At 33.5% G+C, this 25,125-nt stretch overlaps 5 protein-coding genes across 10 annotated transcripts; 3 read left to right on the top strand and 2 right to left on the bottom strand.

The window, feature by feature from the left end:
* The first annotated feature begins 4,306 nt into the window (after nucleotides 1–4,306).
* Nucleotides 4,307–8,812, top strand: LOC113845996 (oligopeptide transporter 3). The gene is made up of 6 exons (XM_027473787.1): nucleotides 4,307–4,939; nucleotides 5,516–5,613; nucleotides 6,462–7,031; nucleotides 7,296–7,551; nucleotides 7,634–7,816; nucleotides 7,910–8,812. The coding sequence occupies exons 1-6, from the start codon at nucleotides 4,442–4,444 to the stop codon at nucleotides 8,525–8,527; spliced, it is 2,223 nt and encodes a 740-aa protein (XP_027329588.1). The 5' UTR covers nucleotides 4,307–4,441; the 3' UTR covers nucleotides 8,528–8,812.
* A 1,760-nt stretch (nucleotides 8,813–10,572) lies between these two features.
* On the bottom strand, nucleotides 10,573–14,650 carry LOC113847235 (SNF1-related protein kinase regulatory subunit beta-2-like). The gene is made up of 4 exons (XM_027476211.1): nucleotides 14,337–14,650; nucleotides 13,567–13,745; nucleotides 13,320–13,482; nucleotides 10,573–11,243 (listed from the first exon to the last, which is right to left on the bottom strand). The coding sequence occupies exons 1-4, from the start codon at nucleotides 14,481–14,483 to the stop codon at nucleotides 10,917–10,919; spliced, it is 816 nt and encodes a 271-aa protein (XP_027332012.1). The 5' UTR covers nucleotides 14,484–14,650; the 3' UTR covers nucleotides 10,573–10,916.
* A 1,727-nt stretch (nucleotides 14,651–16,377) lies between these two features.
* On the top strand, nucleotides 16,378–18,747 carry LOC113846870 (acyl carrier protein 3, mitochondrial-like). Of its 6 annotated transcripts, none has more exons than XM_027475581.1 (4): nucleotides 16,378–16,555; nucleotides 16,853–16,946; nucleotides 17,861–18,066; nucleotides 18,309–18,738. In XM_027475581.1, the coding sequence occupies exons 3-4, from the start codon at nucleotides 17,872–17,874 to the stop codon at nucleotides 18,495–18,497; spliced, it is 384 nt and encodes a 127-aa protein (XP_027331382.1). In that variant the 5' UTR covers nucleotides 16,378–16,555; nucleotides 16,853–16,946; nucleotides 17,861–17,871; the 3' UTR covers nucleotides 18,498–18,738. The 6 variants fall into 6 exon arrangements, with proteins under 6 accessions (XP_027331382.1, XP_027331379.1, XP_027331378.1 ...); XM_027475580.1 differs by lacking the exon at nucleotides 16,378–16,555 and adding an exon at nucleotides 16,662–16,761; XM_027475578.1 differs by lacking the exon at nucleotides 16,853–16,946 and having other exon boundaries at nucleotides 18,309–18,735.
* A 141-nt stretch (nucleotides 18,748–18,888) lies between these two features.
* LOC113846869 lies at nucleotides 18,889–21,404 on the bottom strand. Its single transcript, XM_027475576.1, has 2 exons — nucleotides 21,110–21,404; nucleotides 18,889–19,381 (listed from the first exon to the last, which is right to left on the bottom strand). Exons 1-2 carry the CDS (start codon nucleotides 21,333–21,335, stop codon nucleotides 19,038–19,040), a joined length of 570 nt encoding a protein of 189 aa, XP_027331377.1. The 5' UTR covers nucleotides 21,336–21,404; the 3' UTR covers nucleotides 18,889–19,037.
* Nucleotides 21,405–23,180: 1,776 nt separating this feature from the next.
* Nucleotides 23,181–23,567, top strand: LOC113874626 (nuclear transcription factor Y subunit B-3-like). The gene has a single exon (XM_027512842.1). It carries the CDS (start codon nucleotides 23,181–23,183, stop codon nucleotides 23,565–23,567), a length of 387 nt encoding a protein of 128 aa, XP_027368643.1.
* The last annotated feature ends 1,558 nt before the right edge of the window (nucleotides 23,568–25,125 follow it).

Below are 25,125 nucleotides of genomic sequence, written 5' to 3'. Positions count from 1 at the left end.
CATGCCAAGAAGATTCTACTTCCGTACGGTCATCCCAACCTAGCTTTATAGCGTTCTCCCTTTTTTTTCCCTTCATAATCATTTAATTTATTTATTAATAATGTTTTTTAAAAAAGTAACTATTTTTAACAAATTAAAAAAAATTATTATGTATAACGAATTATGCAATTATATAAATTTAATTGTTAAATTTGTAATTAATGACTTTAATTTTGTACTTTATTTCTTATAAGCAACAATTTAAAGAACGTATGATTTCAATATTTGTCAACTCTTTAAGAAAAACGCCTATATTTATTATACACGGCTATAATATAAAATTATTGGACCAGAGTCACTTTCAAAGTTACAAGAGTTCAAAATTAACTAAAAAAATATAGGGTTTATATTAAAATCACATTCAGATTTGTATAATCGCGTTTTGTCAAATATTGTTAAAGAGCAGGGCAGGCTTTTTGCTTTGCTTTGCTTTACACGGAGGGACAAGGTGAACCGCGACCAACCTTACCCAGTTCAGTACCCACATTGGATGGCGTAGGTAGAGCCTAGATACAGGGAATATGTCAACGCAATCTCATAATCACTGTTGGAATTGGGACCGTATTTATGTTGTTCAAACCTTTAATTTAAACGTGGAAGGGGAATCAAATGGTGGAGATTGGAGAGGGTAGCAAATATATGTATGTATAGAGATAACTTGTTCTGCATCTCTATCTCTATCTCTATCCATCTATTATCAATTTGGACCCTCCACTTCACGTTCGGTTCTACCACAGCCCCTAGTCCCCTTCACTTTCCTCGTCTAAATGCTCCTTCCCTTTCCTCTTTTATCGCTCTCGCCACATTACTGCTATTTTATTATCACTCCACCATCAACTATCCACTTTTCTGTAGATCTGCGCGCATCACACCAGCTTTTAACCTACGTGGCAATGACGTGTACAAACCATTCACAACTTAGATTAAATTCGTTAGTAACACGTGTATTTTATTTAAACACAATTATATATATTTCAATAGTTAAAAATAAAATCTGATCAAATATAATAAGCAAATAAATCATACAAGGCCACACGGCGTTAGTGCTCCGTTAGTCTAGTGGGAATTCCTCTTCCGACGTGTATTACCAAACCACCCCAGCTTTTCTCCCTAGCGTGTCATACGCTTTAAAGCACGTGAGACTCACACGCTTTGGGTGGTCGTCCAAATTACTTTTTTGACCAACTTTCATTTAAAATCTCATTAATAAGTACATACAGAATATTAATATATGGTAATTTTATAAAAACATATTTTTCATATTTTCAAATAATAAATATGTTAGTTTTATTAAATATTTTTCTTTAATCAATGTTCTAAAAATAAGTTTGCAATTTACCTTTTTTATTATGCCTGGTATGATGCACACAGCACACACCATTTTATATCCCTTATTGGAAGCAGGAACAATGATTTATTTTTCTTGACAATAGCTTTTGGCAACAATGGCTACATCGTAGACGAGTTGATTTCACCTAGTCCTAGATGAAAAATATTTCAAATCAATTATAATTATTTGACTGGTATGATTTGATTATAGAAATTTATTAACAGAATGCCAATAATTGTCTTAATTTTGTAGAAAACTGTTTTCAATATATTTTATCACGATTTGAAAAAATATATTTTAATATATTATTTTTTTTAGTTATTAATGATGAGATTATTTTCTGTTGTATTTTTTTTATTTTTAAGACATGCAATTTCATCATTATGCATAATAATTTATATTTTTTTATAATCAAAGATATTCGTATATAATACATAAACAATTTACCAGTCAACATATTTACCTTCCCCACTTTCTGAATTTCCCTTGCCTGTGACATGCTAATTAAGACCAGTGCCGTTGGAAACTAAAATGGCCATAGGTGATGAAATTACAATTTAAAACATTTTTAAAATTTTTATTTTATATTTTATATTTATTCCTTGTGGATTTTCATTTTACTTTTTGTGATATTTTTTTAATTTTTTAATTTTTTTTACGTACATTTCATATTCCACCAAAATGTGAGAGAATCATTTTTTATTATTAATGATTAAAAAAAGATTGATACGAATAAATAAAATTGACTTAATTAAATCTAGTGATATGAATAAATTCAAACCCTGTGTTTACTAAATTAAGACATTTGAGTGTAGCGCACATATATAACGAATTATTGTGATCAACTTTATGTTTCATCACCAAATCGTCACGAGCTAGCTCAGGCGAATCGAAACACCGATTTGAAAGCTTCCTCCAATGATCTAATACTAATTATTAGAAACGAGGAACTAGCAAAAGTTATTGCTTTGTTCCAAAGTCCTTATCATTAATTGGACTAATATAACATGTATTTTGAGTTTTGATTTTCAGTAAAAAAGAAAAGAAAGAAAGTGACGATAAATAAAACTACATAATTTAAGTCGCAAACCAAAATCATATCCATTAAAGTTGAATGCAGGGGATTACATAACAACACGTGGACTCATCAAAAATAGAGTACTGTGTTTCATATAACGTGGACTCCACTAACGTTGAACGTGGTCTTTCATGCGGAGAGCACGAGTTCGGAACGAGCTTCGCGCTATTGTGTTGACGTGGCGTGCAACTGTTGCCTTATCTGGCGCCAACGTGGTCGTGTGGGCCCCATTCGCCTCACGTGGTATTTTTCCTTAGGACGGAGATCCGAAGGGAAGCGTGTAATACTCTTCTCTGCACGTGTCCTTCACACGCTGGAACAGGCTAGGACGATGAAACTGAGGCTTAATTAGTGCATTTTTTTCACCCCTCCAATTTAAGTAGAAACGTTTTGCAAACTAATATTTAATCAAGTACTAGAAGCAAGTATTTAATGTATTGAAATAATTTTTATTTTTATAAGAATATTTTTATTAAAAAATCAAAATATTGTAAAATTATAATATTTAATATAATTAAGATTTCACTTTAAAATACTTTGATTTTTTAAATCTTATTAAAATGAATTATTAAAATTAATTAAAAAATTTATATCATAAATATATAACGTGTATCATAATAAATTTATAATGTTGCATAGTCAAAGTAATAAGTTATAGATAAAATGAATAAATGTACTTAATGATAAAAATAAATGAATATTTATTAATAACAATTTTTTATTTCATAAATGAACATTTTTTTGTTTTCTTTTAATCAAACATCAAGTTATTAGTTTTTAATCTAAAAATTTTGAATATTTGTTATAAATTGAATTGCAAAATGAGAAATTAAAAATTTTAAGTAGAAGAAAATTAAAGTGCAGAACAAATTTAATTAGTTATTAATACAGAAACCTTAATCAGCTAGGAAAATTACATATAATATAATTAAAATCTCAAGTAAAAATATAATTAAACGAGATATTTAATCTTTAAAGAAAAATTTGTTTGGGTTAAGAATATATGCATTAAGACTAAGGTTTATTTTTATACAAAACTTTAACATGAGATCTCAATGCAAATTAGACACGAGTCTCTTGAATTAACTACTTGTATATTACTTAAAATGTTTAACAAGACATTTAATATTTTTAACCGTCACTTATCACCATCTAATAAGAAAGTACAACGAAGAGAAAGAAGGAATTGAGCACCGTACTACATTTAATAGCATCAATGTCGTCTTTAATATTCATGTTTTTCTCATACTTTACATATTGTTTATGTATCTCACTTTTCATAGTAATTTTTGGATATTGATTACGATTCCTAAACAACAAAATACATAATAGCTTGAGATTTTTACTACAAGTTAAGAAAAGTACTATTTAAACATCTTTATCATTGAAATTAATATATTTCATTATTTTAGTTTTTACATTTGTTACATTTGATCAATTTTTTATAAATAAATAAACAATACTCATCTCTTGCCAGTTAGCACTTAGCAGTGATCTTCATTTCTTAACGAGAGGACAAAAATGTCATTCTATTGTCTGGCGAGAAAGCCTGCAGCGCTCACAAGTCAAACAGAGAGAGAAAACGAAAATACAGAGTGCATTTATAGAGATTCTCCTGAATAAATTTAAATTTTAGTGTCTTAAATCAAGTTTGTTTAATGTGTTAAAAATTATTTATTAAAAATTAAAATATGTAATATAGTGATGTTTTATGTTAATATTTCATTGGCCCATGCGTTTGCATTAAAATACATTAATTAAATTCCGATAAAAATCATTAATATGCGGGGACATTTTGGGGATCACAGTTAAAATCTCATATTCTTTTTATAAGCACCGCCGAGAGAGGACATGTCTTCAATGTGATAGTCGCTTAGTAGGACAAAAACAGAGCAACTCTCACTCTCAGAGAAAAACAGGGTACTCTGTTTCTCTCTGCTTATCTTTTTCCACACCCTTCACTTCAGCTTCACTCCTTCGACCAAGATTCTCCAATGGCGGCCAAGAACAGCACCACAGACGCCGAAAAGGCGTCGAACGGAGAAGTTCACGAGGATCGGTGTCCGGTGGAGGAGGTTGCTCTGGTGGTGCCGGAAACCGACGACCCATCACTGCCGGTGATGACTTTCCGAGCATGGTTTCTGGGAATAATCTCTTGCGTGCTCCTCATCTTTCTCAACACCTTCTTCACCTACAGGACTCAGCCACTCACCATCTCCGCCATTCTCATGCAAATTGCTGTTCTTCCCATTGGAAGGTTCATGGCTGCAACTCTTCCCACCAAGGAGTACACTCTTCTTGGATGGCGCTTCAGCTTGAATCCTGGGCCTTTCAACATGAAGGAGCATGTCATCATCACCATCTTCGCTAACTGTGGCGTTTCCTTCGGAGGGGGTGATGCTTACTCCATTGGTGCCATTACTGTTATGAAAGCTTATTATAAACAGAGCCTTAGCTTTCTCTGCGCCCTTTTCATCGTCTTAACTACACAGGTTTCGGTTACCGTCCTCGAAATTTTGCGTCTTTAAATTTTGGGTCTTGCTCCGCATTTTATCTATTTTCGTTACACTTTATTCATTTTTAACTTTTATAATTATTACTTGAAAATAAAAGGAGAGAAGCTTTTGGAAAGTGTAATTTTTTATTTATTTATTTCTCGACAGAACTTTTCAAAAAATATTTTTGCCTTAGGAAAAAGAAAAGCGTTTGCCAAACGGTTAATTTGTGTTTGGACAGAGATTTTTGGGGGAAGGAATTGCTAGGAAATAATTTTGCAGATATATTATTAAAATGAAGTCTCTCTTTGAGATCTGTGAAAGTTTGAAGGTTCTTCCTTGCAGTATTTTCTATTCAATATTAAAATCTGTTTCGTCTGTTTTGTTTTGCTATCTGTTATTTAAATATATATTTTTTCTTAACGACAAAAAGGCTTGGAATATTAGTGGAATTTGCAATATGTTTTCCTTTTCCTTCCTTTGTGTCTTTGGAGCAAATATTCTGATCAATCTGCACTATAGTTGTGTGTTCAATTTAACTTTAAAAATTTATTATTCTAAATTGATTTGCAGATATTGGGATATGGATGGGCTGGGCTTCTTAGGAGGTATCTGGTTGATCCCGTTGAAATGTGGTGGCCATCAAACCTGGCTCAAGTGTCTCTCTTTAGGTTCATTCTTGCTCCTTTCTTCAATTTCTTGTTTTATTAAACTGGAACCGAATCATGCATAAGCCCTTGGGTAGTTACTGCTGTTTTTAACCAATACGCACTCACCTATTTGCAAAATCAAGGAAAAACTCTACAACAATTGTACATTAAAAGGAAATGATTTGAAAACAACTAAGATAATCTTTTTAGTTTGACATCTTCATGTAAGTGATGTACTGATATTTCTTTCTGCCATTTGCTAACCAAACAATTAGAACTTTCCCATGAACTATTGTACACGTACGTATATTTTCTGACTAAAGTTCACTTCAAGTAAATAAAGGCATAATAGTTGCAGAACTTTACTTCTATACATATTCTATAATCATAAGGGTGTTACTGCCGAAGAATTTATACGAAGTTAAATCAATAAAGATAAAGCGAATCAAGTTTGTCATTGACTAGTAATTCCTGGCCTGTATTTGGTAACACAAGACCACCTTTTTTTTCTCTTCTTAACATCAATAAGCACAACCAATATACCCAATTTGACAGTCGTAAATATGGTGCAAGCATGCCACTTTACCTTTTTATACCGCTGAAAGAATCATATCATGAGTGGTCTTGTCCGATTTTTGTAATATTCTCTTGGCAATGAAAGGGAAAAGGTCAAGTGGAAGATGTATGAATACTATTCTGTCAATGTTTCATTGGCTACTGTAGAATTGACATACAGGCAAAGATTTAGTATCTTGTTCAAAAGAGCTTACGCAACAGCAAAAACCAATTTTTTATTAAAGGTTCTTCTATTTGCTTGTTTATTATATCTGTAATGTTATTTTGATTACATCACTCACCTTGTGCTACAGGGCACTCCATGAAAAGGAGCCCAAATCAAAAGGATTAACGAGGATGCAGTTTTTCCTCATTGCCATGGGTCTAAGCTTCTTGTACTATGCACTCCCTGGCTATTTGTTCACCATCTTAACATTCTTTTCATGGGTCTGCTGGGCATGGCCACATAGTATCACAGCACAGCAAATTGGATCAGGTTATCATGGACTTGGGATTGGTGCCTTCACAATTGATTGGGCAGGGATTTCAGCTTATCATGGGAGTCCCCTTGTTGCACCATGGTCTTCCATTGTTAATGTGGGAATTGGATTTATCATGTTCATCTACATAATTGTACCTGTGTGTTACTGGAAGTTTAACACTTTTGATGCCCGGAAGTTTCCTATATTTTCTAACCAATTGTTCACGTCAAGTGGACATAAATACGACACCACCAAGATTTTAACCCCAGAGTATGATCTTAATATTGATGCATACAACAAATACGGCAAGCTTTACCTTAGTCCTTTGTTTGCATTATCTATTGGATCAGGTTTTGCAAGGTTTACGGCAACCCTCACTCATGTAGCACTGTTTCACGGCAGGTAGGATAAAAAGAAATGCATATAACTTTTTTATGTGATCAGTAATTATCTTGACCAACCTTATACGTTGTATGAAATCACTTATATATGTATGTATAAGAAGATTTCGACTATAGTACTAAGCTTTTTCATCCATATATCTCACCTAGAAGTTACATAGATGCAGAAAAAGAAAAGAAAAATTCACTGCATGTGCTTGATACAGTTTCCTGTAAATAAATTGCTCTACAATGTGATGGGACTGAAATAGTTTGCTTTTACCAGAGACATATTGAGACAGAGCAGGTTAGCAATGAATAATGCGAAATTGGATGTCCATGGTAGACTCATGAATGCTTATAAGCAAGTACCTGAATGGTGGTTCCTCGTTTTATTGTTTGGGAGCATGGCACTATCCCTAGTAATGGCTTTTGTGTGGAAAACGGATGTTCAACTGCCATGGTGGGGTATGCTCTTTGCTTTTGGTTTAGCTTTTATTGTAACCCTCCCGATTGGTGTCATCCAAGCAACTACCAATCAGGTACTGACAACAGTATTCCTATGGTCTCTAGTCTATCGTTGACCTGGATTATAACCCACGTTTTTGTCCTTGTACCTTGCAGCAACCTGGATATGACATTATAGCACAGTTCATGATTGGGTATATCCTTCCAGGAAAACCAATTGCAAACTTGCTCTTCAAAATTTATGGGAGAATCAGCACTATTCATGCTCTCTCTTTCTTGTCAGATCTCAAACTTGGTCACTACATGAAAATTCCTCCACGATGCATGTATACCGCTCAGGTCTATAACATCTTCAAATCTCTTAATTTAAAGTAATAGTCACTTGTTTAGTTGTTTCTTTTTCCTTATTTTATTTTATTAATGTTCAAATAGCTGGTGGGAACTCTAGTTGCTGGAGTAGTGAACCTTGCAGTGGCTTGGTGGATGTTGGATAGCATTAAGGACATATGCATGGATGATAACCTTCACCATGACAGTCCTTGGACTTGCCCCAAATACAGAGTGACATTTGATGCATCTGTGATATGGGGTCTGATTGGACCAAAGAGGCTATTTGGGCCTGGTGGGCTGTACAGGAACCTTGTTTGGTTATTCCTGATTGGAGCTGTGTTGCCAGTTCCTGTTTGGGTAATGAGCAAAATGTTCCCAGACAAGAAATGGATACCTTTGATAAACATACCAGTTATATCTTATGGCTTTGCTGGAATGCCACCTGCCACTCCTGCCAATATTGCAAGCTGGCTAGTGACTGGAATGATCTTCAATTACTTTGTGTTTCGTTACAACAAACGTTGGTGGCAGAAGTACAATTATGTTCTGTCCGCAGCACTGGATGCGGGAACAGCTTTTATGGGTGTACTAATTTTCTTTGCCCTTCAAAATGCGGGCCATAATCTCAAATGGTGGGGGACTCAATTGGACCATTGCCCGTTGGCTACTTGCCCAACTGCACCGGGAATTCAGGTTGATGGCTGTCCGGTATTCAAGTAGAAGATCAAAGCATAGCGGGTTTAGCTTTTTTTTTCTTTCTGGGGTGGGGACCGGGTTAGGCTTTGGGTATAAGGTGAATGGAATAACAAATTGCTTTGCTTTGCAATTCTGTACATGCTTGCTTGTTATGATGGAGGGTTTTCCTTTTTTTGACTTACTCATGCGCCTTATAACTGATATGCAGTTCAATGGTGTAATGGAGCAAAATATGACATGACTGGATTTCACCCTATTAAAGTAAGGGAGTGAATGTTAAAAGACCCAGGTATATTGATAATCGTTGACTGAAAAATTAATAGTTGAGTAACTTGATAAACTATGTGTATAACAAATTCTAAAGTTAATTAAAATCACAACCAAATCAACGGTTATTAGAATACTTTAATCTTTTAAAGTATACTTCTCACTCTAAATGAGCCGAAACATGAGTTGTGATATATTTCACGACTTCAAAATTTAGCTGCACTCTTCTTTTTTCACCACTCAAGATTAAGAATGAAAATAGGTTAGGTTACACTAAATTTTAAAATGGGATTAGTCTGATTATTTTTCAAATATAAAATATAAGGCTAATCTATTTACTTGCAATAAACTTTTTATTTTAGGATATAACTAGGCTTAAGAATATATTAAAAATTTATTTTATAATGATTTTCTTTAAAAATAGGACAAGACATTAATGTAATACTTTAAGTATTTTTTTAATTAAAATCGATGATTCATCTTAGTAACTAGTGTGATAAAGGATGACATTAAAAGTCAACTTAATGAAACGTCAATATTAACTAAAAATAATAATTAATATTGAACTAGAGCAATTTTATGGGCTTTGTAGAGAGGGAGCCATGCAAAGTAGTGGCGTGGAATCTAATGCCAAAAAGGAACACAGGATGCTTGGAATCTCGAATAAGATGGCGTGCCGGCGGTGCAACACCGCAGATTTTACGAGAGGGGATCCCTCAGGCCCCACTCCAAAATCGAGGAGTCTTACTAAGGGTTCTTTTAGAACAAAAAAATACTACTTAGGGGGGGTTATTTGACTAAGTTTCTCACTGCGTGACATAAATATTAACAAAGTAGACCCTTTAAATGTTACAGATTAAAATACTTCTTATACTCTAAATTTGTTTTTACTAAAATATTTATGTTTAAAAAAAATATTAACAAAGTAAAAATATTATAGGTAACCTTTGAAAGGCAACTACTAATCAATAGACACTGAAGAAAAAATATATTAAGTTATTATTAAAATGTGTTGATAATGTTTACTGTAATTTTCAATGTACCTCAACTTATTTTTTTATAAAACTTTTTTATTTAGTAGGCAAATCCTTGGCTTCTCCAAACTTGCATCATTTTAGAAAATAAATTATTCAATGCTAAGGATTATGAAGCTTAATTACACCATACGCAGGTGAAAAGACCTTAGTTTTTCCATTTTTTTTTTATCAGTGGAAAATTCCTTAGCACTCCCACCAAAGGCAAGACTTGAAAGTGCTAAATTAATTCTAATCAAGATCTCGTTGACCATCATTAACTTTGCCAGTCCTTAATAATATCTCAAAACCCAAATATAAAGGTCGAAAGGAAAAAGTTTAATAACTTGCATGAAATACTGCAGAAAGTAGACATGGTGGAAACTACAAATGAGGATTCTTAATACCTGAGGAGGTCTGTACAGAGACACAAGAATTGAGCTTCACTGGATTTTTGAATCTCGGAACAATTCGTGCATCTATCTCTATATAAAGTTTTAACTATACATCAAGTTTTATCCATATTAAACACCAGTTAATACAATACAGACGAACATGAATGCACATGTAAAACTACGGAGCCAATATATTTTTAAAAAAATTTCTTCCAGCGAGATAAAATAGCTCCCTTATACCACCAAAGGTCAATTCAAAGGAAACGAATCGCAAGTATCTCTTAATACATGCTTAAACACGGAAGTGACGGAACAGAGCACCAAGCCCAACCACCAGGGGGCACGCAAGAAAATTAGAAAATAAATAAATTTAGGGAACGGAAAAACAAAAGCAATCTAAGAGAGACGCTAAAACAGAAGATGTGTGTGGCGGATATCCTAAACCAACAAATTACTTTTCCAACTATATGTGATAAGAACATTTTATATAAATTATTTTTATCCTTTGAATCATTCAACCAAAATTCCTAGAGAAAGTATCACCAAATATGTAAGAATTGGAACTGAAGTGTCATGTGATTGGCCATCAAGCAATAGCATTATATGTGATACACTCTTGACTTTCATGTTGTGATCCTTACGTAGCTTCCCATTTCTCTCTTATAACTATACTACGCGAAAGTTTATAAACTAATAGAAGGCGTCAAGACTGTGGTCCAAGTCATTTATGTTTTTAGTTTACCTTTGCAACGACTTGTACAGCACCACAGTGACATATTTGGCCAGAAACCGATGAGTTGTACCGAGGGCAACCACTGAAGGACTACCCTTTCCTTTCTGCATGTAAAGATGATTGAGCACTCCATGTTGAGGTCTTGACATTGGAGGTTGTATTTCCATATTTGTTGCACGCACATTTAGCAGTGTCATTTGCAAGTGTGGAGGGACTAACGGTGGCTCCTTTGCATAATCTTCAGAACTAAGTTGTAAGTTATTATAACTAGAGTCTGGTGATTGAGGAGCCTCAAAACTAGAAATGCTTTCAATATCTTCAGGAACATAATCCTGCATACATATTCAACAAAATCATTACTCTCAATTTAGAGGTCAATGTCTTCTAACAATAAAAGACTGTGGACAGGTGATTCTAATCATAGAGGATGTACAATAGGATTAATTATTGTCCATGATTTGAGTTACTAAGTTACTAGAGTGCCATGAGAATATTTAAATAATATATATAACAACAACAACAACTAAGCCTTATCCTACTAGCTATACAACCAAAGGAGATTTTCACAGCTAGTAGCTACAAAGTGAAGCAAAAGTACCAAGAAGACACTAGAAGTAGAAGGGATCAGTAATACCACCCATCTAACTAGTTGTCACTTGGGGACACTTACAACAGACACACAGGACTTTGTAAATTGAAAATCCCAATCTTCTATCTTTAGTCTTTACTACAAATGTCATTATTTGAGTGGTTAATTTATGTGGAAAATAAATGCAAAATGGTCAAATAGTTGATTATTTCTTCTTCTAATATGAATGCCTTCCTTCACAACGGAGTGTGTTTTTTGGTCCCTGTTGCTTCAAATTGTTAAAAATCCCTGGTGCCTTTTGCCTTTGAATTACCATATGATACAGCCATTGGAGGTGAATCAAGTGAGCCTTTAGTGCATGAAGGCAACCATGGAAGATGGGGTCGTGTTTACGTGAGGAAAAGGCATTAGAAGGGTGATTGGGTCATGATTGTTAGTTAAGGGAAATTTTGGGGTGTGGAGTGAGATATTTTGTCTTTTTTATTTTTACGGCTATTTAGTATCAGATTGGAGAGAGAAAGGAGGATCATTCTGTTTTTTTTTTATCATTTTGGTAAAGGAGACCTTTCTTGTGAGGTGACTCTAAGGAGCTTGGCTCTGGGCAGATTGGGTACCCATTCCCATCTGTTTTTCTTTGTTTTTGTTATCTTTCTCAATTCAATCAAGGTTCCCTGTTTCATTCAGTACATATATTATATTCTGTTTTTTGGTTTGCATCACCATAACTCACACCGATGGATCCAAGCATACTTATTGGACAATTAACTAATTCTACTTTTATCCTAGCTAGAGAATAACTCAAAAGTTCAGCATTTACCTTTTATCTTCCTTTACCCCCCACCCCCACCCCTTTCAAAGTTGAATTTTGTTATCACCCAGAAAACTATGACCAAGTCACACTCTACAGCACTTGAACCAAGAAAGATAAGAAGTCCAGTTTGAGATGGATTCAACGTCAATCTAGTGATTGTTATGCATGAATGAAAAAATAAACAAGCATACTGAATATAAAGCTTGCAATTTCAGTTTAGCACTTCTTTCCAAAATATTTGAACAATAATGACTCCAGTAGTCTACCTGTGTTTGCTAGAAAAGGAAATCAAAGCTTTGTGCCATTTACACAAGAACAGACACATAAAAGACATAAAGTAACAAGAATTTGATCTAATAGTATGGAGAAGCATCATCAAGCAGTGTTAGCATTCAGAAGAAATAACAGAACACAAGTTATCATCTCACCAGCCCAGCTGAAACTTCCCTTCACAATGCAAAACAAATGAAAAATTTTAATGTGACTACAGTTATTGCAAGGCATTGGTTGTATGTCTCAGGACACATTGAAAAAGTATGTCCCCAAAATAAGTGTGTAATCATATGCATCTGAATCGAAATTCTTCCAAGATAAAGGATATTCAGTCAAACAGTGTGAAAAGGCAAAAGATAAGAAGACATCCAGGGGAGATAATTCAACTATAGGGGTATTTTAGATGATAAAAAAGAGCACCAGCTACCATAAAAAGGTAAAAATGAACAAATATTTCATACTTCCAAAGGAGATAAAAGTGCATTCAAACCCAAGTTACTGAAAAATAACAAGGCTTGCCCTTAGAATTTAAATACACAAAGTTCTTTTTTTTTTTTTTGGCACAAGCTCCTTATCATGTTGCTAAATTAATTATTCTTAACATAAGTTTGATATCAAAAACATCATTCTTTTCTCAAACATGAAACAGAATTCATCATGTATGCATATAAATAATGACCATCCCATATCAATTTTCTTTGCATTTTAAATATGTCAATATATATAGAATAGTACCTGTAAGTCCAAGATGTTATAAGCATTTCCAGCATCATCTAAGGCCCAAGGTGATTCTGGTGTGTACCTCCGTCGTCCATCCACAATAAATCTGTACTGGTAAACACCAGACGGCAGTACCTTCATTATTGTGAAGTCTTTCCCTGACCTCTGTAATGGCATTCTAATGAACAAGGAATATTAGAATCTAAAAATCAGATAAAACAGCCATTGAAGACAAGTAAAGAAGATTCTAAAGTTTCCAAACCTTATTTTCCAATTATCCCACGATCCCTCCACACATACTTCTTTTCCGCCATAACTCCACGTAATCATTGTTGGAATTCCTTGTTCAGTGTACATATCTTCATACCCTGAAGTAGTATGCATCCAGGAATGACTCGGAACATGCATCTCATCAGGTCTTTGTAGCGGAACCACTGGGACCTATAGAAAGGAAAGGGAATGATTGACAATGGATGCAAACAGAGAGTCCGCACAAGAGCAGTATATGAAACAGCTACCAAAAGGACCCGTCCAATGATTCATAATTAAAAAACCAGAATCAATAACCTAGCACAGTGGATATCAAATTGTGAAATAACACATCTAAATTAGACAGTCAAATGTCCAAAGTCCAATTCAGTACTGTCCAAAATCAACTAGGGAAGGAAGGGGCATGATAGTTGATTCTTGAATCTTGATTTGAACAAGTAACTAGAAAGTAGAAAGCTGTGAAGGTATTTCTTTTAATGCAATTCCATAAGCAACTTGGTTCCCACTCACAGGTCACAGCATATGATCATGCTGGTCAGCATGCCATGCATCCACTCTGTCGTTTTAATGATCCAATTACCAAAATCAAATGGTGAAAGCATGGATGGGGAAATAAAAGAAAAAAAAAAAAAAAAAAAAAGAACACACACACAAAGAAAATAAGCAAGATTGATAATTCAGGTTGGGGATATGCATCAAACAGGTAGTGTGCGTAGGTAACTGAATTGAGTGAAATTGGAAGAGATTGAAAAAGGAAGTTACTTGAGGAGCGAAGATGAATGGGGAACGCGTAGCCGTGGGACTGGTGGGGGGAGAATGAGGCATCGCTGCGTTCCCATCTTCATCCTCATTTGGAGGCACTGTCCCTGAACCTTCTTCTTCTGAAGGAGTGTCATTCACATTCCCCATCCCCAATAACAAAACTCACAATCAAAGGGGAAAAACTGCAACTTTATTATTATTATTATTGCTTTTCTCCGACGAGTTTGGAGGAGGGATGAGCATGGCATGCCCAAATGCCCATCACCACTACCTCTTTTCTTCTGCACACCTAACTGCTTCCTGTTCCCTTCTTTACGATATTAAATTACAAAATAAAATATTAATGATATCATTATTTTAGAATATCCTTAAGATAAAAATAAAATTAGCATAATTTGTTTTAAAAATGATAATTATTTGACTGGATTCATGTGCAAACATCGAACTTGTTGAGGTGGCATGCATTCTGCAACAGCTGTCCTACTATCTCTCAATCAGCAACACCTTCAACGTCTTCCCTGCAAAGTGATTTCCGATGTCACTCGAATACAATTTCCCACAGATCCATTCAGTTCATGTTTCGTTTTCCATTGCCAAACCATAGTTTGTGGTTGAGCAAAAATTATAAAATTTTCATTAATAATTTTATCCTTACACATGCATTTTTTATTAATCCTCATACTAAAAAACTGTTATATTTCAATCTTTATATAAAAAAAAATACCAAATAATTCTTGTTGTTTATTTAAATTATAATGATATTAATTTTTGTTAACTTATTTTGTTATGTAAGGAATAAAATAAAATATAAATTTTCAGTTTATGTATTGATATAATGATTAAACTTTGACTCGATTGATATTGGCTATATATATATATAAGAGAAACATGAATATCATATTACCTAACTCATTCCATATATACGTTATTTTTATTATTACTACTTAATATGGCTTAAAATTCCAAGAAAACAAAGATTAGCCAAAAACCTAACACAACTAATCCCAAAAGAGTCCACTTTTTAAGTGGGGCAACAAAGAGTATGGAGCTGCATCAAAAACAGCCAAAGAAAAATGCTGTAATGTTCTATAAAACATATTGATTATCATTCCTATTGTTGCCAAGATCAAACAAAAAGCAAAGTGAAGGTATAAGCATCAATTTTTTTATTTAACCTAACATCTTTATAACTTCAGCGAATGCTAATGGTGGTTTCGTAATTTTTTTTTATGTAAGGACTGTTTATGTGTCTGTATGTATGATTAAAACTTTTTAAATTGAAAATTCATGGGCTTAGCTTTCAATGCTTGCAATATGAAACTCTTGTGCACTCAAACAACTGGAACCCCCAATAAGGTCACACCCTCTACAATTTGTCTTCCATGTTCTATGGTACTTGCTTTATATACCCATTGCTATTTTAACTCTAAGAATTTTAACATATATAAATAATAAATCAATAGAAATAAATAAATAAATTTCTGAAAAGTAATTATGATGCAAATATAATAAGTCTTAGATTAATATAAAACAATGTTTAGATATAACACGACGGTGCTGTTTCATATTTGTTTATATAGTATTGAAGGATTCTCGAACTTCACAAAGTTAAATTAATCCTCTAATACCAAATAATATTAATTAGAGATATTTTATATGCATATGATATCAATGATTATGAGACTAAAACCACACGTTTTACTTTTTGCTTGAGAAGGAAATGTATAAAGTTGCTAAGCACAAATCACGTATTTTGGAAATAGACAACAGAGGGATATTAGATGAATTGCCATCGAATAAGGATTGGAAAAGCTAAGCTATAAAAAAGAAAGAAACAAAAACTAGGGAGCAGAAAGGTCTGAAAAACTCATTAATCAATCTAGTCTTTCAGTAACACTAGAATTGCTTTTTGACCTGTTAGCCAAGACAAGATTGATGGGTACATACCAATAGAAGGGCCATGCTGGATCCACGATCAATGGGCCCAGCCCACTGGATCCTAGCACGATGATTGGTGCTATATTGGGCTATATGCATAAGCATAACCGTCCTTTTCAACATAGGACGAAGGAGAATGATAATTTGAGAACTAAGGGACAGAGAGAAGGGTGTTTCAACTTGCAACGTGGAAGAAGCATTCGACTCTGTGAGGCAAAACATCGAACACGTAGCCGACCAAACCCACTTGTCGGCATATCTCAATAAATCTCGGTCACTTCGTGAGTGCCCATTTCTTTCTTTGCCTCCTCCTTTATGTTTTCTACTATTACTATTTCGTGCTTTCACTCTCTCTTGTGCTTTTTCCCAATACCATTTTACTTGCCAATTGGTTCTGACTTCTGCCACGTTAGTTTTCGATTCCTGGTTTTCCCAGTATTTAACATCGCATTCTACGTTAATGTCTACCATTCATTCATTTTAATCGGTGAATTCATTCACTTTGGAACATGTTGGTTGTGTGGTGCAGAGCCTTTTTGCTTTTTGATTTACCTAACCTAAGAGCTGTTTATCTATAGTTTTTTAGAGACATAGGCATTGATGAAATTTGTTTCTACTTTTGGGAGATAAATGGAAAAAAATTGTTGCAGTTGCAGAATAAACAACTCATAGGTATACAGTACAGAAAAACCATAACCAGAGATTACATCTTTTGAATTGTGTGTGGTTTTGTATAGAAACTTGTTTTCTGACACTATTTGAATATTTAAATACGGTGCAGATCTAATACTATAGAGAGGGGTCTGACTTATTTGTGGTGCGTTTGGAGTTGTATACTTAGCAGGACTCGAATAAGCAATATAGAAACTGGTCAGATATTGATGCGCTGCTTGCTTTGCAGTTACCTTTGTAATGATTAAGGATTTTGTTGCAAGAGTCCTATTCCTATTTTCCCCAATCGAATGTAACACAATTCCTGATGCCAAGGATCAAGCTCCATGATTTGACTAAATTACTAGAAGACAAAATTACAATATAGGTTATTAATAGTGATAGTTGTTTGACAAGAGATAAAGTAGTGGAGGCATTTGAGACCTTTCTAGTCTCAATTTTGTCCGGTCATGTTTTGAGCTGGAATCTTTACTGTTCATGACCGAGACTATAGCTTGTATGTATAATTTTAAAAGTAAAGTTCTGTTCCTACAATTTTTATTTTCCCTTGTATTTTCATTTTGAGTGCGTGTTTGGATTAACTATTTTAAGGAAATAACCTCTATTTTTTTTTTGGTATTTTTTAAGAAAACTTTTGAAAAGAAAACATTTCCTAAAATTAATTTATAGTTAAATGTGCACTTAATGATTTTGAAGGGCACTAAAGTTTTTTTTTTTTTTTCTACGCAAAGCTTATACGCATATACTGTTTCCTTGGTTTCAATTATTTTAAAAGTATCTACGCACTGTTTTGAAAGAGGGAAAACAGGAAAGATACTGTGTTATTCTCACTTTTGCTCTTTGATCATGCCTAGTATCGCTTCAAACTAACCGGCTGGCACCACTGTGAAATAATGCTTGGATTTTTCTTGCAGACTTCTCGAATATGCAAAGCATAAAGAAATCTATATTGAGTCGTGTGAATTTGAGAAGCTCAACTGAAAGATGCTTCTTTTCCAGGGATGATAATGCACTTGTGCATTTAAGATGTTGGTGCTCTTCGACAGGTGCCAGCTCTGATCTGATACTGGACCGAGTAATTAGATTGGTGAAGAAGTATGATAAAATTGACTCTGCAAAGGTATTTAAGTAATGGTCAAAACGCAATTTTACAATTTTATATGGCCAACTTTTACTGCTGCACTGTCGAAATCGTTGTTTTTACTCTTCAAACATGAAGGCTAAGGATTTGACTGCTCTAATATGAGGATTTTTTCCTTTTGAGAACTCACATTAGAATAGCCAAATCCAAAGACTAAATATTGCTATAGTATATTTTATACCGAAGGACACATTATGGGAATCTTGACTTTTTTTTTGTAGGTTACTGAAACAGCTGATTTTCAGAAAGACTTGAGCCTGGACAGCTTGGACAGAGTGGAGCTTATTATGGCTCTTGAAGAAGAATTTTCCATCGAAGTCCCTGATGAGAAAGCAGATAAGCTTACTTGCTGTGCTGATGTTGCAAAGTACATAGCCTCTACCGACCAGAAAATTATGGGCAAGCCCTAACTTCTCAATAATTTATGCAATTGTTAGTTTGTGGCATACAAGATTTATTGTGGTTGAGCTATGTGCGTCTCTGCTAACTCAGATTGTTTGCAAATATGAATGTTAGTTGAGCTACATTGAGGTAATTATTGGTAGAATAGACAAAAGCTCCCTAGGTCTCCCTGGTGGATATTGTACGTAGAAATGATCGGTTTGAAGAACGTAACCAATTGGTCAATACCAAAATCTATATAGGATATTCATTTGTATGATATCTGAACATTTTAGGATCATTCTTATATCAATTTTTTTGAATGACCAAATACTAGTGGTCCTCACACAACTCATATCTAACCATCTCACGCAACTCTCAAATATTTCAGCCACGTATATTTTACAAACTGATGAATGTTGGGTATACAGAAAATGAAGTATGTACTGTGAGAGATGTCTAAAACCCATGCAACCCAATACTGTGACTAAAGCGCCATCCAAGTGAGCCATGGTGCTCTCACTAACAGTTGTCGATGCCCAAATCAACTTTATGTACTTGGTTTCGAATCACTTCTTGTATTCATTTCTCCCATCTCTGCGTGCTGCGTGCAGTGGCTCATGCGTTGCATGCTGGATCCTTATGTCTCCGGCATTGTAGGTTCGGATGCCATTCCCAAAGGAAGAGAGCATAAGCCCCTTGCGTTTCTTGACATGAGTTGGCCGACAAAGTGATTCCTGGGGAATCCGATGAACTTTCACTGTACATATTTTTTCCAAGTTAGGAATAGCGTGAAGGTACGAAGGGAGATCGACCATAAAATCTCCAAATTCGTCAGTTACACCTCGTGCTACTATTGACTTTCCCTTCCACTTGCTGCCATAGCTGTGGCAGTAAACAGCAACCGAAGCTCCTGCATGAAATTATAAATTAACCAAACTTGCAGGCAAATGAAATTTCGTATTTTCTTTTGGAAAATGAAAACATTCAACGCATATACTGATAACAAAAAAAAAGTATTTAGGAACTGAAAATACAGATGGATTTGAATTATCTAATTTTCTATTTACATGGCACTGATGGCAGTGTAATATGATGCGAAAGAAAGAGAAATAATTCTGTACAGGATTAGTGAACCACACGCATATGGTGGTTCGTAGTGTATAGAAAACTTGTAGGGCACTTGGCATTGTTGTCAAGTGTCATCTTAAATGCCATACCGTCTTGCAATAACTTGATTTTGAAATCCCTTTTCTTAGGCATGATAATGTATATATGTTATTAGCTATGTGATAACGTCCATGATATTAACAAGAATAAAATGTTGCAACGTGACCCTTAAAAAATGACATTTATTAAAAGATAAAATTTGTTAAATGTCAGGATTATGTTAATTAATATAGCCTTTATCTAAAGAAAATTAAATAGATAATAAAGATTTTAAGGGTTTACACTAATGGTATAATATATTATACTAACATTTGATTTGATATATTAATAGTGTATATAATATTATATACTAATAAAATTGTTTTTTAGTAATATTTATATTAAAAATTTAATTTTAGTTGAACAAATGTTATAATACTGATGGAGGCTAACACAATCCTAATTTTTTAATAAAATGAAATTTTTTTTAGTGTGTTGGCTTTCTTGGAAATATGTACTGGTTTTGTGTATATATTTTTGGGTTAAATGTATATTGTTTTTAACATATCGCTCAGGAAGCCCTTTTTAAGATATGAGACAGTCTTTAAAAAAAGAACTCGCTTGTTTATTTAGAGATCCAAATCTTCTGCTTTTAACTTCTGACTAAAGATTCTCCACGTTGACAAAATAAAAATAAAAATCTCCAGATCACTAAATAAAAAATCATTGAAAAAAAAAAAGGTTTATGCAAAACCACGAGAGTTCAATGCAAATTCTGTCGCACGCACCATTACACTATATATATTCTAATAAAATTAGAAAATAAATAATTGCAATTATAATCATCATATATATTTTAGTTCCCATACAAATCACAAGTTTTTATTTTCTCTTGTTGTATCATTACTATTATTACATAACGTGAGATGCAAAAGAATTTTCCCTTCCCTTTCCATTTGGCAGGAGGGTTGGGAATCATTGTCATTACATTTTATCTCTATACCATCTTAATTTGTTGTTTCATTTATGTTACAATCAATCACAGACAGCTGATCTACAATATCCAATGGAATTTAGTAAATTTGAAACAAAACATTTTATTGTTTTCGAAGTAGATATTTTACCAAAACTCGAAAGCAAGTTCTTAGTTCCCACCAAACAATGCAACACCAACTGCAGCAGATCTTCAGTTGTGCAACATTATTGGCATGTATTTTTCAGCAAACAACTTTTTTTATTGTTTTGGCTGGAAGAACCATAATATAGCCAATTGAATTCTGTACGCATCTTCTTAATTTGATTTACTCAATGCAACAGGCAAGTTCATAAGTAGCAATTAGCTTGCTACTTAATGAAATAAATATATGGAGATTTGGGTAATGTATATATGCTCTCTATGTCCTAGTGCAACCTTATACAATTATTTGAAGTTATATATATGTTGCATTACTAAACTTTAGATTAAAAATTATTAGTCTAGAATTCGAGATACCTTGTATAGGCCATGAATGAGGTTGATCTCGGGCCTCACAATTAACTGATCCTGTAATAAGAACTGTGGATAGTTTTTCCTCTCCATAGCCAGCAATTTTCACCACTTCATCTCTGCTTGATAACTCCAACAAAGGGTTGTCTTCTCCTTCTGCAGGAGATGCAATTAGAACAAAGACAAGAAGCAGAAAAACAAGGGCGTGGTAGCCACGAAAGTAGCTCATCATCTTTGCACTTTCTTTGTGTTTGTGTTTGTTTATCAACTTTGGCTTTACGTAAGATATATTGAAACACCATATAATAGATATCAAATAATGAGGTGCTACCTCCTTCCCATTTATATAAGCCAATCCATCCTTCCATTGCCCTCTCAAATTTCATAAACTACCGTTTTGTCCTTAATGGGTTTGACATTGGTGTTTAATTAATCTATCCTATTGCTTAATCAAGTTTATATCCAGGGATGAAATAACAAATTTGCCCGCCAGATGTGCTAGTCTAGGCTTTTTTATAATCAATAAAACCCAAACTTTTCAACAACACTAGTTATTAATTATAACAAGATTTTTATATCCTTACGATGTATGGATTTATAATATACTTAATATTTTTATTTTTATATTATTAATTCGTTATATTACATTATTAAAATATTTAATAATAAGAAATATATAGATGAAATAACTAAAATAATAATAAAAATAAAATTAATATATTAAAATAATTCTAAAAAAATAAGAGAAATATCACGTGACAATTCTAGTAAAGTTTTTTTAATCATTTACACTATTAATCGGTTGTATTATATTATTAATAGTATTTAATTTTTTATTTATTTATGCATGCTAAGCATATATTTAATAAAGAGTATTAACTTACTTCAAAAAAGAAATATTAAATTATAAAAAATATCTAATAATAAGAGAAAAACTAAAAAGTTTGGATTACAAAAAAGTTAAGGAAGATAAGGATGAAATAAATGAAACGCTAGTAAATATAAATAAAGCAATAAATTAAAAGTTTTTTAAAATTTTAAAAACAAGAGAAAATAACACATAGCATTTTGAGTAATGTTGGGTGCTCTGCACCAAAGTAATAGCTAATGAAATTCATTAATGCTTGAAATTAAAGGGCAAAATGGGTATAAAGATGGGAAGGGGAGGGCAAAGTGGGCAGTGGAAAAAAAGAATGCAAGTAACGGAAGAAAGAAGTTGGAAGTTAAGGTATTAAGTTGGTAGCCTACCCTTAATCTTATAGCCTACGTATTCAATTCTTTCTCTTTTATATGCATTTCTCTTTACTTTATCCTTTTTTTCAAGCCTGTCCCAACCATCTCTTCATCGTAGCAACAATTCCAAAGTCAGTCCCCAACCCCAACCCCAAGCAAATATCGTCAAATCATTTTATTTTTAATGGCATCATTTTGAAGACCTTAATTAGGCATTGTGGTTATACCCACATGAAAGCTATAATCTCAAATTCAATTAGTTAGATGTTATTTAGCTCAAATAATGAAGATTATATATATATAGTATGAAAAACAAAACCTTTTTTTTTTTTGTTGAGCACACAACTATTATTTTCGATAACGTTATGTGTACTAAATATTATCTTAGGCTTATGGGTCAAGAACTTAAACCTTTCACATGTCACGCAAGCAGAGTATAGGTCACAACAAAAATGAAACCCCAAGAAGCATGCCTTCTTATTTAACCCAATACTCTTATCCAACATATATAGTGATATAGTATTGTATATAAGTCCGCACCAACCAACCTTATTAATTTTTCTCCCTTTAACTTCATCATTAATTAATGTCACTCCCTAATAAACTTAATTGCCTCTAAAAAAAGTAAACTTTTTGAAACTCACCACCTAATATTAATCATTCTATTACACATACTACGATTATACAAATACCCTACCACTTTTCTGGTCCCTAGTTACTAGTTAGTTAACTAGAGTCAATATTTGATAGTACGTAGCAAAGATATAAATACACGCATGATGTCTATATATGAAAATATATATATAATAAGTTAGTGTTTGTTGGGGTGCATAGTGAGGACATTATGGGTGAATATGACAACGAGTCAGGAGGTAAACGAAGGTTCTCACTCACAGAGTGCAGAGAACAAGAGAGGCTCCTTCCCATAGCGAACGTGAGCAGGATCATGAAGAAGGTGTTACCAGCGAACGCCAAGATTTCAAAGGAAGCAAAAGAGACGATGCAAGAGTGTGTATCAGAGTTCATCAGTATCATAACAGGAGAGGCGTCTGATAAGTGTCAGAAAGAGAAGAGGAAGACAATCAACGGTGATGATCTTCTTTGGGCCATCACCTCACTGGGCTTCGAAGGGTACGCGGAGACCCTCGAGGCTTACCTTCACAAGTACAGGGAAAATACTACCATCATTGGGAGGCAGCACTGTGCTCATGCTGCTACCCATCTTCTATGATGATCATCACATAAAAGGACAAGTGTATGGATTTGGTAATGTCCTGAAGGCATCATGAATGGTTTTCATGGGTCATATATGCATATATAGTTGATTTTATAATACACCAGTTGTTTTGTTGTTTCTATTTTTTGTTGTTATTACAATTTTTCATCTTATTTAGTTAGTTTGAAGCTAGCTTGTCTTCGTTGTAACTGGTAATTGTTGCATATATATATATAGACCATAAGATAACCCAAATAAATTTTGCTTGTCTTCGTTTACTGTGGTGAGCTTTTGCTTCGAAAAAGCAATTGCATGCAGCTAGAGGGTGTTGGGCATTGGTTTTATGGGCACTCTTATTCCCAAGATATCGTAGTTGTGGAGCTTTTGTTCGCACAAGGGGAAAAAATGGTCTTCAAACAATTACAACCTTAAAAGATGCAAAAATTTTGCATTAAAGTTTATCCTCCCCCCACCCACGCCAAAAAAGAAAGAAACTTTTATATTCTTTAACAAATAGACATGGTATCCTACTATTTTTATGCATGTCAATCTTTATCAATATGGAGGTAGACTAAATTTGGAGTGAGGGGATCAAAGTTTTCCTTAAGATTAATTAAGGTAATTATTGGGAGGGCTTTTAGTCGTATCAATGTCTGAAGGGTTTTTAGTCTTTGCAATAATACCGATAGAAGTGCTTATTAATAATAACAAACAACAAGATATGCCAATCCATGAAGTTCATCGTTCTTAATAAACGGAGAGATTGAAGAGCACTTGAAACGCTCTCTCTCCATATCAACCTCGGCTCCAAGATGAAGATAACTGATCAGCAGTGGAGGAGATTAATTTATGGATGAGCTATCTTTTTCAGCTGATTTAACAAATTAATTAAATAGAAATTACGGACCTATCATAATTGTTTGGTTCGAGATGCAAAGGAACAAAAAAATCAACCAAAATAAAGAAGAAAGATTAAATAATTAAATTAATCCCTGAAATGTACAATTCAAGTTATATCAATTCACAAATTATGAAAATTACATTTGTAATTTCTGAATATGCATTTAGTTGTCAAGTTATTCCTTGACAAGTTTTTTATCGATCAAATTAATTCGTAAAATTTGTGATGTGAAGACTAATTTGACAAAAAGAATGTACATTCAGGTACCTTAAGTGTAATTTGTCATTTATAGATTTAATATAATTGACGTTATGTCTTTAATAATTTGATTGTTTACTGAAAAATAAAATTGGAATTGAAGTTTGCACAAACAGCAATTCTTTGGACAAAACTATTTAGATAGATAAAGATCGCCCACTTCAGTTGTCGTCGGGTTGCAGCATTCGAACTAATGATTTAAGACTTCGTCGTCATATTATTGTTCGATCCCACCATTTGAATCAATTTTCATTATCACAAATAATGCTATTATTTTAACACTTTTTATAATCCGTTTTGCCATAAGGAAGTCACAACTTTGGCTAGGTAGTCAAAAAACGTTGGAAGACTTTGGCTATGACTCAATCATTCTTAATAATTTACAAGAAATGCTAGTTATAGAACATATTCATA

The sequence above is a fragment of the Abrus precatorius genome, unplaced genomic scaffold (assembly GCF_003935025.1).
Source record: "Abrus precatorius isolate BTA unplaced genomic scaffold, Abrus_2018 Scaffold8, whole genome shotgun sequence".
Lineage (NCBI taxonomy): Eukaryota > Viridiplantae > Streptophyta > Magnoliopsida > Fabales > Fabaceae > Abrus > Abrus precatorius.
The sequence above is the reverse complement of the archived record's forward strand: the minus strand, read 5'-3'. Positions and strand labels throughout refer to the sequence as shown.

Bases quoted from the DNA above. Each gene is read 5' to 3' on its own strand.
- LOC113845996 (XM_027473787.1), top strand. From the start codon at position 4,442: ATGGCGGCCAAGAACAGCACCACAGACGCCGAAAAGGCGTCGAACGGA. The intron at 7,032-7,295 runs GTAGGATAAAAA...TGCTTTTACCAG, and splicing joins GTAGCACTGTTTCACGGCAG to AGACATATTGAGACAGAGCA. The intron at 7,552-7,633 runs GTACTGACAACA...TGTACCTTGCAG, and splicing joins TCCAAGCAACTACCAATCAG to CAACCTGGATATGACATTAT.
- LOC113847235 (XM_027476211.1), bottom strand. From the start codon at position 14,483: ATGGGGAATGTGAATGACACTCCTTCAGAAGAAGAAGGTTCAGGGACA. The intron at 13,746-14,336 runs GTAACTTCCTTT...TCCTTTCTATAG, and splicing joins CATTCATCTTCGCTCCTCAA to GTCCCAGTGGTTCCGCTACA. The intron at 11,244-13,319 runs GTACTATTCTAT...ATATGTATGCAG, and splicing joins ATAACATCTTGGACTTACAG to GATTATGTTCCTGAAGATAT.
- LOC113846870 (XM_027475577.1), top strand. From the start codon at position 16,590: ATGTTTTCTACTATTACTATTTCGTGCTTTCACTCTCTCTTGTGCTTT. The intron at 16,762-17,860 runs GTGAATTCATTC...TTTTTCTTGCAG, and splicing joins CCATTCATTCATTTTAATCG to ACTTCTCGAATATGCAAAGC. The intron at 18,067-18,308 runs GTATTTAAGTAA...TTTTTTTTGTAG, and splicing joins ATAAAATTGACTCTGCAAAG to GTTACTGAAACAGCTGATTT.
- LOC113846869 (XM_027475576.1), bottom strand. From the start codon at position 21,335: ATGATGAGCTACTTTCGTGGCTACCACGCCCTTGTTTTTCTGCTTCTT. The intron at 19,382-21,109 runs GTATCTCGAATT...AATTTCATGCAG, and splicing joins TCATTCATGGCCTATACAAG to GAGCTTCGGTTGCTGTTTAC.
- LOC113874626 (XM_027512842.1), top strand. From the start codon at position 23,181: ATGGGTGAATATGACAACGAGTCAGGAGGTAAACGAAGGTTCTCACTC.